General features: G+C 38.3%; 1 protein-coding gene across 1 annotated transcript; it reads right to left on the reverse strand.

The window, feature by feature from the left end:
• Window positions 1-1,035: 1,035 nt before the first annotated feature.
• LOC146831151 (uncharacterized) lies at window positions 1,036-12,976 on the reverse strand. The gene is made up of 3 exons (XM_085603841.1): window positions 11,928-12,976; window positions 11,044-11,453; window positions 1,036-1,124 (listed from the first exon to the last, which is right to left on the reverse strand). The coding sequence occupies exons 1-3, from the start codon at window positions 12,920-12,922 to the stop codon at window positions 1,036-1,038; spliced, it is 1,494 nt and encodes a 497-aa protein (XP_085459967.1). The 5' UTR covers window positions 12,923-12,976.
• Window positions 12,977-13,234: the final 258 nt, after the last annotated feature.

The following is a 13,234-nucleotide window of genomic DNA, read 5'->3' on the forward strand; positions in this document are numbered from 1 at the left end:
ATTGGCTTCAATAACATCAAGGCATGTTGAACCCTTTTCTAGCACCTGTATAAATGCCAAAATAAAACGAATTAAATCCAAAATGCTCCCACTTCATTTCTCAATAAAGCAAATGACTCAAACACTTTATAAGTATGTGGACAACATAAACACAAACTTACATAAAGATAGCAAAATGAGTAGAAAGATCGCTATACTAACTCAACCCAAGTGTACGGCTAATTACTCATCCGAGTTTAAGCCCACTGGTTTCCTGGTATTAAACTGTATAATATACCATGATTCCAGTAGCCATAGATTTAGACCTCTATTACCTCCTCTGATGTTAGGTGCTATGGCATCAATAGACATCATTTGTACTTGTGTGCTATCACTAGGAAATATGGCTAGTGTAGCCAAATAAATCACTCTGCATCATTCGCATTGTGCTTGTGTTTGCATGTTGAAGTCAGAACACATTGTTGCTGATTCACCTATTATATATATTCACCAAATATACATATTCACCGACAAAACCAAAGGTTACAGGGATGTGATAGTTAGGTGCACGTTTTACCTACACAAACCCATTGATATTCAGCAGCTATAGGAGGTATCATATGTAATGAACAAAAGATACTAATTTCCTAGGCTTTGCAAAGGCAAAGCAAATGTGCTTTCTTGGCAATTCCACATTAAATACAATCTGAAATCCTTGGTGGATGTGAATGCATCTTTGATCTATCTGAGTGCAATCTGTAGTGACTGTGACAAGTGGGTTCTTTCTTGGCCTCTCCTTTTGTGAAGAGCATCCATGGTTCTTCTTTTGAATTACGATGAGTATGCAAATGTGCAAATACACCTGAAAGACTCGCCCGTTGGGCCCAAACTTGTCCAACTTAGTAGTATGCAAAGATCTTTCTGCCTTTTGCCAGTATGATGGGCAGCCTACCACAAGGCCCCCCCAGCATGCTCCCGCTGATTTTGGTGACTCCTTCCTGATGCGTTGATCATGAGGACATCCTCACCAGAGGAAGAAGCACTTAATTCATATGGTTATGAGGGAGTACCCTTGTTTGTTGTAGATTCACCTATTCGTAGTCTTGCTATCTTCTCTATAGGAGAATTCATGGTATCACAGATTTCTGGAAGAAGACACATGAGGAATAATCACATTGTGTAAATTAAACACACAGAATGTCACTGGAGACATTTCCTCCTGGTCCATTATGCAACTGTAGTGTAGAATATGCACTAGACATTTACTCAACAAGTTAGTACTTACTAATTAACCAGTAGAAAGTACTCCTGTTGGGAAGATATTTTGTGTAACACTATAGACTCTTGTTGGATAACAGGGCAAGTGAGGTTCCGCTCTAGCCAAGTCACTCACATAGCTGCTAACATACCCAAGCAAACACTCATTCAGCAACTCTCAGAACCACTCACAGACCCACACAGCCACTCACACATTCATACACTCACATACACATTCCCTTACATGCCCACAAAATCACTCACATACCCACTCACAGACCCATACAGTCACTCACAGACCTATTCACACCCAAACTCCTCACACAACCATACAACCACTCACACAGCCACTTACAGATTCATACAGCCACTTACACACCCACTCCCAGACCCATACAGCCACTTACACACCCACTCACACACCCAAAAAATCAGAACTATAGCACGCCAATTGCATGTGTTTTGTTTATTCCAATACACGCCTACTTAATACATATATTAATTTAGCAATCATATATATTATAAAATGCAGATGCACATTTCCTCTTTTACATTTACTATAGATATGGCGAGTTATAGTTCTCTGAGTATATCCTTAATGTCGATATTTCATCTTAGATTGTGGACCATAGTCTAAGTTGTATAAATGATGCATAGATGTGTTAAGCAATTCTATAACTATGCTATTTCTAATGTTTGTGTAGTTTCCATGTTTGGTTATTGTAATGTAACAACCCCTAACTATAACTGAGTTGTAACCTTTGCTTTTTTTGTGAATCTATATATGTATGTATATATAAATGATTACACCACCCGTTCTCAAGGAGTCCACCAAGGACCAGTCGCAGACACCAATGTGTTCCCACTCTGTTTATTTGGCATAGCAATCTGCCAATATGCGTTACCCAGTGACCTTTCTCACATACGTGCGGTGCCATCATGATTGCTTTCAAAAAGCGGCCATGTTAATAGTTCCACAAGGGAAAAACTGAATCCATTAGTTTTTTTTCTTTTCCATTGTAGCATTCATGAAGATACAATATCTTACGATAACATTTCAGTAATCATTGCCCTAATATACATATTTTTTGATCATTCATACATGTAAAATTTAAAAGCAAAATTACAACTTGATCGTTGATGTATAAATAGCATAAATAAAGACTGACGGCATAATTTGCACCATGTTATCTATCTTACTTATTCTTTGGTTTCAGATTTTTCTCACCATTCAAACTCTAAATTATGGAGGTGCAATATCACATGGTAAAATCGAACAATCATTGCTCATATATTTACTCTCTTGATTATTCATACATATAAATTCCAAAGACCAAAATCATGACGTAATCACTGATATGTAAATATGCAAATAATGTGAAAATAGAGTAATGGCAAAATACATCAAAATAACCCATGTCCCACAAAGTTTTGAGGGCTCAAAACACCCACAATTACTTGACATTTGTCTACAAATGATTGTGAATGCAATTAATTTTTAAAACATACAACTTAAAACTAAGCATCACAATTGTGACCCAGTGGGTAAAGTCATTCATGATAAGAGTGATAAAAACTTGCCAGACACATCATATTGATCTTGTTAACATGTTATTATCCTTATACAGTCATCGTAGTGCACACCTTTAGCACCCTCTGATAATGCCTAGATTTTTCACACCAGTCAGTTGCGCTGTTTCACAATTACACATTTCTCAATTGATGGATTGAATTGTGGACACCCAAATAATCTAGCTCCCTCAGGAATATCTGTATAACAGCAAAAATTACAAAAATGAATACAGCTCCTCCTCGGTATTTAAAGTGTTAAGAAATTTTGTATCTAGATTGAGATTATATCTCCATCCAACTGCCTTATATCTCATATATATAAACAACTGAGGGTTGAACATATGTTACAGTTATAAGTTAAAGCTATAATTTCCATGCCAAGCAAAACTTTCTATAATGAACATTGTCATGCAGAGTGTTGTAAACTCACTGGGCAAACTAAATCAACTATTACTCTGCCCTCTGCCATGCACAGTGTTTTTTTTAAAATAAATAATGTAATTTGAGATTGGCGCATAGTGCACTGGGGTATAGTGCAGAGGAGTAGAGCAGTACAGACTAGAGTAGAGTGGCATAGAGTAGAGTCGTTAAGAGTAGAGTGGTTAAGAGTAGAGTGCAATGGCGTAGAGTGCAGTGGTAAAGAGAATGGAGTGAAGTACATTGGCTTGGAGTGGTGTGCAGTAGAGTAGAGTGACAGTAGATTGAAGTGGGGTAGAGTGGAGGGTGTACAGTACATTTGGGTAGATTGAAGTGGCATAGAGTGAAGTGTGGTAGAGTGAAGTGGGCTACAGTAGAGTGTCGTAGAGTAGAGTGGTATGCAGTATAGTGAAGCAGGGTACAGTAGAGTGGTGCAGAGTAGAGTACATTGGTGTAAAGTGCAGTGGCATTGAGTGAAGTGGTGCAGAGTAGAGTAGAATGGAATAGAGTGATGTAATTGGAGTAAAGTGGCCTTGAATGGCATATAGTAGAGTGACATGGAGTACAATGCCATGGAGTGCAGTGTCGTAGAGTACAGTTGCATAGAGTGATGTGGGGTAGAGTGAAGCTGGGTAGAGTGAAGTGGGTAAAGTAACCTGACACAAAGGAGAATGTCATAGAGTAGAGTGGCGTAGAATACAGTGTTGCATAGTAGAGTGCAGTGGCATAGAATGCAGTGATACAGACTACAGCATTGTTAAGTGAAGTCAAGTAGAAGTCAAGTAGAGTACAGAGTCATTGAGTGCAGTAGCCTAGAGTAGGGTGGTGCAAAGGACAGTAGCGTGGTATAGAGCATGGTGCCATAGAACAGAGTGCAGGCATACAGTTCAGTGGCGTAGAGTAGGGTGGTGCAGAGTGCAGTAGCACAGAGTGCAGTTGTTTAGAGTTAAGAGGCATACAGTGGAGTGGTGCAGAGTGCAGTAGAGTGGCATACAGTGCACTAAAGTAGAGTAGGGTGGTGCATACTAGAGTAGAGTGGCATAGAGAGTTGTGGTGTATAGTGTAGTGGCATACAGTGGTGTGCAGTGGCTTAGAGTAGAGTAGAGTGGGTGGGGTAGAGTACCTTGGAGTGGAGTAGAGTACAGTAGCAAAGAGTAAAGTGGTGCAGAGTAGAGTAGAGTAGAGTGACATAGAGTAGAGTGGAATACAGTACAGGTATGCAGAGTAGAGTGGCATAGAATACAATAATGTAGAGTAGAGTGGTGTAGACTAGAGTACAGTGGCTTACACTGCAGTGGCATTGAGTGCAGTTGCAAAACAGTGGTGTGGAGTGGCATACTGTGGAGTGAAGTAGAGTGGCATAGATTAGAGTGGCATAATGTAAGGTTGAGTGGAGTAGCATGGTGTTGAGTGGTACTTTGTGGAGTGTAGTGGCATGACATACCATGCAGTGGCATACAGTGCAATGGCATAGACCGCACTGTTGTAGAGTGCAGTGGCATAGAGTAGAATGATGCAGTGTAGAGTGGAGAAGACTGCGGTAGCGTAGAATGCAGTGGCATTGACTGCAGTGGTGCAGAGTACAGTCTACACCACCAGAGTAAAGTGGTGAAGAGTGCAGTGGTACAGAGTAAAGTGCAATGACATAGAGTGCAGAGGCTTAGAATACAGCAGCTTACAGTGCAATGGCATAGAGTTCAGTGGTGTAGAGTGCAATACTGTAGATTGCAGTGGCGTACAGTGCAGTAGCATACAGTGCAGTGTATATGTATTTTTTTCTTAGGTACCACAGACCTATTTAGATAGTTTCACTGCAGTACCGCAGTTCCCCGTAAACGTTTTAGAACATGTAGAACACTAGAAACCCTTTTCCCCTAGTCTACTAACTTTACTAAAGTGCCTCATGCATTTATACACATTTTTAAAACACTACTAACCTAGATCTACCCTAGAAACCCAGAACAAACACTAAGGACCTGATTATGAGTATTTCTTGTGTCTGGCAGGCTTTTTTTTATGTTCCCACCGAAGTGTCCTAAAAATGGGCACCGCAATGGGAACGCCAAAAACAGTTCCTGCAAGGTATGGAAGTCCATGCTGTGAAGCGACTGGGGTGCATGGACACAGGGTGGTACATGTTTTACCCCCTGTGTGCATCTCCATGATGTTAGGCACCAGGGGTCCCTGTAGGCCCCTTTTGTTTCCTCTCCGGCACAGTTTTCATGGAAGTTCCACCAGAGAAAACTCATAATATGCATCAAGCATATTGTGGCCTCCTGACTGTGGATCGCCAAACTCTTCATAGAGCCTTAAGTATGGCCACAACAATATGGCTACCTTTTTATTTTTTAAGGGCAGTCATCAGACAATAATATAGTGTTTTGTCATCACCACATACTACATTACACCGGGAAATTAACTGTGGTATAGCCCGTCCCAATATCTATATTTACGTTTTTGTCCCTTATAGCTTTTAAAATACTACACCAATTTGCACACACTAACAAAAAGGATCCTTTCCACACCATAATCTACATTAATGTCAAATTCCATTAATATCAGTTCAGTGATTTGGTGCTATGTCTGTGTAAAAATTCTATGGGAGGTGCACTGGTGGAAAGATTTGCTTTCGGACACTCTGCCTTAACTAATCGCCACAACACTTTGCATTATCAGACAATATAGAAAAAGAAATAGGTCTACAAGGTTTCATGGAGGTTCATCAAATGGTGGCAAAGTTATTAGCGAACAAACATCTGAGGAATTCCTATATCTTGGAATCCTAACTATAACTATAGAGTGGCTACCTAGGATACCTTTTCACTTTAATAATGTTCCCTTATGCACATTTTGTCATTAGGTTGGTAACTGCCTGCCTCCAGCTGGTATGGGACACAGGTGAAACCAGTCTATTCTACCTTGGTTCTTTCATCATGATTACTCTAAATGTTTATTCTTGTTTACTCTGTTCTTCCCTTTATCTATCTCCAACTACCCCTATACCTGCTGAAATGGTTCTATGAAAAGTGTCATAATATCGGTTTAGTTCCAGAGCACTATATAAATATTTTAAATATATGAAAAATAAATAAACCTAGGGAAAGGTGTGAGACTTAGGAGTGCCTTTATGAGAAGGATGGGCCATAAGGTACATCGTTTGAAATGTATCACTTAGTGGCAAAGACTGAATATGCATCATACTAGTTCTCTGAGGAATTGCTTCATCCTCATGTGTATACTGAAAGGAGCTTGGCATGGGTAATATTCGCAAAGATGCCAACAGCAGAGAATAACACAAGTTCTATGAGTGACAGGGCCTGGAAGTGACTGTCAGTAAAGGAAGGACTGAAAGTAGTTTAAAGGCCCATTGTAGGACAAATCCATCCAATTATATGCAAGATGCTGACAAATATCGTATGGTTATATCTCAGAATATTATATATCACAATATGTAACAATCGGTCAAATTGCATGTTGTTAGTTTATTAGTTTCTACTCGTCTGCTGCAGCTGCACCACTGCTGCCAGGGCTAATGTTGCCTGTCCACTCAAGAGAAGAATGACAAGATTAAGCAAGTCTTCACCTAAAAAAATCAAAGGCTAAACAAACGTTATAGTTCAGTGAAAATTTCATTTAAAACATACTGTTTTAAACTAACAAAACCTCAGAAATATACCAGTTTAGTTATCTCAAGTAACTGGAACTCGTGCCCTAAAGTAACTATAACTCACACCCGTCATACACAGTGTTATAAATGATGTAATTTCAGACGTGATTAGGAACGTTATCAGTGCAGTCACTGAACTTGTAATGAGGGATGTAATATGCGAGGGTAGAAGCAGTGTATGGCAAGGACTTGAGTTATACTTACCCAAGAGATGTCACAGTGGGTGTCATGGTGGATCCACGGGTCAAAGTAACCTGCAAAAAGAAACGTTTAGGGACATTTTTTTAACCCCGGGGATTCCTTGTGGGGACCCTGCCACAATACCCAGGGGGTGAGAGTGCCCCTACCTTGCCTCCTTCTATAGCTTGTAGAGTCATGGCATCCTAAGATGGCAGGCGTTACTTTTCCTTCACAGTACGGCCAGCCAATCACAATCCCTTTTTACTTAGCCCACACTTGACTGCGCGGAAAAGGTGTGGCGCCGCAGCCAGGGTGACTGACTCCGGAATCTGGGGATCACGGTTCGCTCCCCGGCGCTGGAGGCAGATTGGCCCAGCACCATGTGACTCTGGGCAATAGCTTGCTTAATCTTCCCAACGGCCCCCAGCGCCTAGAGACCCTTACGGGTGATTGTTCGCGCTTTACAAATGTGGATTATTATTATTATTACTTGATGGATGACCATGAAACTTTCTAGGAATGTGCTGAGGTTCATTTTTTTAATATTTGGCCAAGATTTGTCAAAAGACTCAAAGTAATTAGGAAAACAAAACATGCTTTTACTATGGAAACACAATCCTAACTATAACTATCCAGTATAGACCGCCACTAGGATATTTATTTTTATATATATATATATATATATATATATATATATATATATATATATGTATATATATATATATATATTCACTGAAAAAACCAAAGGTTTCACACACGTTATAGTTAGGAATTAGCATTTAAAAAACCTTGCAAATTCACTGAAAAAACCATAGGTTTCACACATGTTATAGTTAGCTGGACATTTCACTCGTGAAAAACCAATGAAATTCCCCCGTTATAGTTAGTTCAGCTAACTATAACTCGCGCCCCCGCAATGCACTGCTGATGACGTCACATATTACATAACTCATGACATGGTCAGTGACATCACTCATGACATCACTGATGACATCTCAAATGACATCACTGATGACATCATCCTTGTGACAGAGTGGCAGACCTCCTCTCACCCTAATATAACCTTTGATACACAGCCAAAATAATTTCTGTCAAAGGAGTCCACAATTGTTTTTATTACTTTTCCTTTAGGCCAAATAGTAATTTCAAAATCCTTTTTAAGTGATATCTTCAATTATAATCCTTTAAAATTACAAAAAATGCTTTCTTCAGATGCAGTTTTTAGTTTTCAAAATTTAGGTTTCAGAAAAATTAAGTAAGAATTGGGTAAATCATAAGGCAAACGTTGCTTGAAAATCAATTGGGAATCATTACACACTGTCCAGCCTTTTTCACATTTAAGATAAACTGTGTAATGCCCAGAAGTTACAGTAGGTCCTTCATGAAAAATTATCGCAACTGTAACAAAAGTTTTTCCAGAAATTGATAATTGCTGTCCTGTAAACTTCTTTATTAAAGTGTCCAATTTTGAACCATCAGCTCTACAACGTTGCATCATTAAAATTACATACTGACCATATTTCTGTAAAAACAATGTAGAAAACATGTCTGATTTACATTCAGAACATTCCATGTTGTGATTGGCATCTTTAACTAATTTACTAAAAGTCACTGATTTACTTTGTGGTAATGGTAAAAATATGAACCTTTCTGAATCAACATTACTACTACATGTGTTCATACAGTTTTCACAGCAATGTTCCCATTTGTAAGAGACACCAAATAAGTTTTCTACTTCTACTCCTTCATCTTCTAGTACACTCAAAATATATATTAAGAATTCCTGAGCATCTTGCTGGCCATTTTCTTTAAACTGTGTAGAACCACAACATACATCTAAAAGATTTCTAACATCAGTAGCACTTTCTATTTCAGTTTTATCATTACTCAGCTTCTCATAAAGGAGACTCAGCAGAGAACACAATCTTTTTCCATGATTTACTATTATCTGTTCTAGCAACTTTTCAAGATAAAATACAACATTCAGCACTACATTTGCATAGCAGTTGACACCAGAGCTATTTTCAAAATGGCAACCAACAACCTCTTCAACACTGTCCTTTTTCTTTTTCCTTGCTATCACATCACTGTCCTTTTTTTTTTGTTCTGTTCATCCACATTACAGATATTCTCAAATCTCCTTTTCCGACAAACAACATGTTTTTCAATCACAGGATACTGACCTAAATGAGGAGCATAGGTTCTTCTTAATCTGTTATACTCCTTTACACAGTTTGTATCAGCACTAACTTTTGAGTCATCAAAGTCTATCATAAATAAACCAGATAATGTTTTCACTCGTGACAAAGCAACATATGCCATACCTTCTTTGAACACAGTAGAACCAATGTTTACAAAAGCACTATCTACAGTCAATCCTTGAGACTTGTGAATAGTTACAGCATATGCTAGAGAAAACGGAAACTGCTTCCTACGTACATATAAGTCTTTCACAAGCATGAAACGAACTGAACAACGACAAATGTCTTTAACTTCTTCTATCTGATCAAATTTTATTTTTAAACATTCAATTCCATCTTTTTTCTGGTAATTAATAAAACCCACAACTCTTCCCATAGCTCCATTCACTAAACCTTTTTCTACATCCAAATTTCTCCTTAAAATCACTCGACAATTCATGCAAACATATAGATTTTTTTCTAATCCAGCTGTTTTGGAAATATTCTTCTCTAGTGAATCCAATTTATTTTTCAGTTTGCCTGTTAATGTAAAAGTAATTCTTTCATGCTGAATTTTGTCCTCTGCTTCCATTTTCTTAATCTCTTCCTTTTCCAATTTCAAAAGTTCCTCATTGAATATTGAGCACTCACGTAGTGTTGGCATTAAGCAGATTACAGTATTTTTTTCTGCAATGTTCTGGTATATTTTCTCTGCAACTATTTCATCATTTGGAAATAAGTTATGTAGCAACCGACTCTGTAATGCTTTTTTGCCAACTTCTGTGAGTAGTCCAATTCTGATATCTTTCAGAATACTTGCATAATCTTCGTCGTTTGCTTGTCTCATATTGGTAGTGAGTTCTTTGTACTCAAAGAACGACCAAATATTCGCATTACCAATGCTTCCTAATGACTTCTTCGTGTCTTCATGTGTCACAGTATTAAACACTGGTTGTCCTTTAACTGGAGTGAGCTGCAGAAGATCCCCAAAAACTATGACGTGTTTTCCTCCAAATAACACGTCATAGTCTCTCTTAAGAATTTGTTGCATTCTTAAATGCACAAAGGCAAGCATTAAATTTGAAACCATGCTCACCTTATCAATAATGAGAACTTGCATCTTCTTCAACACTCTTGAAACTTCGAGGCATGCTTCTCCAGTTAGCTTGTGGTATTCTATTTTGTTCTCATGCTCCACTGGTAACATTAGCAAGCGATGTAAGGTAATTCCTTTTATGTTATAGGCTGCTAACCCAGTTGGAGCAGTTACCACACAAGACAAATTTGAAGCTGTTTTTTGCTGTAGATAGCTTCTGATGACTTTTATTAAGAAACTTTTACCAGTTCCAGCTTGTCCACTCACATACATCCTGATTGGTTCAAATGATGTGCATGAGCACTCTTTCTTTTCATGTAGTAATCCATGATCAATTTTTTTGATGACTTCTTCATAAATTTCTTTTTGTTCTTCATTCAGTTGTTGTTCCAGATTTAGTAAGTCGATTGAATCTTCCTGTGCTTGATTCATAGCCGTTTCTACTTCAGTCATGGCTACTGCAGCTTCATTTTCTATGATTGGTTGTCCTAGGGGATCTTGACTAAGTGTTCCTGAACTTTGGCTGTCTTGAGAACTGTCTCTAGCTACTTCAGCTGCAATTTTTGCTTCCTGTTCATTTTCTTCATTTAACATTTGGACATAAGTTGTGAAAGTACTGCATTCTATACTGTCTTTGCTAGCATTAAAAGAATCTTCATAGCTTTGAAATTCTCCCAGTAGTTCGTCCTCTGAACGCCATGGTTTAAACAGCTGTAAAAGAGCCAAGTAGTAAAATTCCTTTTTGTCAGTAGTTTCGCAACTGAGCTTCCTGTGATTTATCAAACTTCCTTTTGTTTGCTTCACCAAACATCCTTCCTCACCAATGACTTTATATTTTCCATTGTTGATGTCTTCTGTGGCTTTCCGTGAATAAATGTAGTTCTGCAGCACTTCATAGAGACACATATTCTCAAGATGATGACTTCTCTTTGGGTAATATGTGTCCAACATGTTTGATTTCAAAATATCTGTACTTTGTGGGTCATTCTCGGCCAAATATTCAATTTCTCCAACAGATTTCAGTACCCGATTTCTCATTCCTGCAAGGCCTAAGCTTACCCAAATTATTCTTCTGGATTTCGAGTAAAGACTTGCAGATGATAACCTATCTGAGCATTCGTAGGATCCAATTTCTCGATGCGATAACATCTTTAAACTGAAACTGTACAGCTTCTTACTGACAGTCTTCTCGTGAGAAATCTCTTCCCACATTTCCTTCAATTCTGTTTTCTCAGATTTAGTGATGTAAGATGTCACATACCGAGCAACAGCAATAGAATTGTCTGCCACATACTGAATATCCATGTTAGCATTCCACATGGATAAAATGACTGGGTTGAAGTCATTTATACATTTTGACTCTTCATTTCTTTTTAGGTTGTAGGTATTTTTGGGAGATTTTCTGGTTATAGTATGTCGCACAGCTGACATAAAACTGTTGACTCTTCCTTTTGAAAGAACAGGTCTAGGAAATCCAAATTCTCCAACAGATTTCAGTACCCGATTTCTCATTCCTGCAAGGCCTAAGCTTACCCAAATTATTCTTCTGGATTTCGAGTAAAGACTTGCAGATGATAACCTATCTGAGCATTCGTAGGATCCAATTTCTCGATGCGATAACATCTTTAAACTGAAACTGTACAGCTTCTTACTGACAGTCTTCTCGTGAGAAATCTCTTCCCACATTTCCTTCAATTCTGTTTTCTCAGATTTAGTGATGTAAGATGTCACATACCGAGCAACAGCAATAGAATTGTCTGCCACATACTGAATATCCATGTTAGCATTCCACATGGATAAAATGACTGGGTTGAAGTCATTTATAAATTTTGACTCTTCATTTCTTTTTAGGTTGTAGGTATTTTTGGGAGATTTTCTGGTTATAGTATGTCGCACAGCTGACATAAAACTGTTGACTCTTCCTTTTGAAAGAACAGGTCTAGGAAATCCAAATCGACACTTTGTGTAGAATTTATCTTTCGTCTTGTACTTCCGTCGACAGTATTTTCCACACCGATGACTTTGGAAACGTAAAACTTGCTCTTTTAACTTTTTCTCTTCTGTGCTTTTAGGTATAGCACATGTTGCATATTCTTCAATGAAAGATAACACTGCTTCATCAGTATCTGTTCCAAACTTTGGGGCATCCTTGATCCACAACAGCATATGAATATGAGGTGCACCTCTTGCCTGGTACTCTTTTCTCCAAAAGAAATCCACTACTTCTCCAAGAGGTGGATTTTTTTTATTGCAGATGAAGGACATCATAGCCTCAAATCTATGATTGAAATATCTGCAAACATTAACTGGATCCAATGAGCACAGTTCTCCAGCTGTCTTGTATTCAATGTTTTTAATGTTTGAATTTGCCTCTCTTAGAAAATCCAGTAAATCATCCCAAGCGTACTCGGCACAGCTTAGGGTTAGAAACCATGTAGGAGTTCCTAAATTCCGTAACATGCATTTTAATTCACCATGGCGTCGGTACCAATATTCATTTGTCCCACGCTGACAAGCCATCAGATTGATCAGTTGTGTTTCCAAATGATCATCTCGGTGCTGCACTTTCTCCATAAAATCCTTAGCAGACACATTTTGTAAATGTACTCCACTTTTTAAAATGTGATTTACTGCATAAGATAATGCAGACAAGTCGCTTTCAAATAAAAGATGGAACAAATAAGGAATACTTTGACGAAATCTTGGATCTTCTGCATATAGTCTTGTTGTCCGATACTCAGAAGCTGGAATCTGTTCTGGACGGTCATCGTATCGTCCTCCTTTTCCTGTAGGAAACAGCTGGGGAAAACATCGAGCTTCCAAGCTCTCCTCCCATACACTCACGGGAGTTCCTTTTGCTTTCTTCATCTGAAACAGATCAATAGT

Source organism: Triturus cristatus, chromosome 5_1, assembly GCF_964204655.1.
Source record: "Triturus cristatus chromosome 5_1, aTriCri1.1, whole genome shotgun sequence".
In the NCBI taxonomy this organism is placed as follows: Eukaryota; Metazoa; Chordata; class Amphibia; order Caudata; family Salamandridae; genus Triturus; species Triturus cristatus.

Coding starts and splice junctions, on each gene's coding strand:
- LOC146831151 (XM_085603841.1), bottom strand. CDS start 12,922: ATGGAGAAAGTGCAGCACCGAGATGATCATTTGGAAACACAACTGATC. Junction 11,454..11,927: donor TCCTACGAATGCTCAGATAG/GTTATCATCTGC, acceptor ATGCTCAGATAG/GTTATCATCTGCAAGTCTTT. Junction 1,125..11,043: donor ACAGCTGTTTAAACCATGGC/GTTCAGAGGACG, acceptor GTCTTCTTCCAG/AAATCTGTGATACCATGAAT.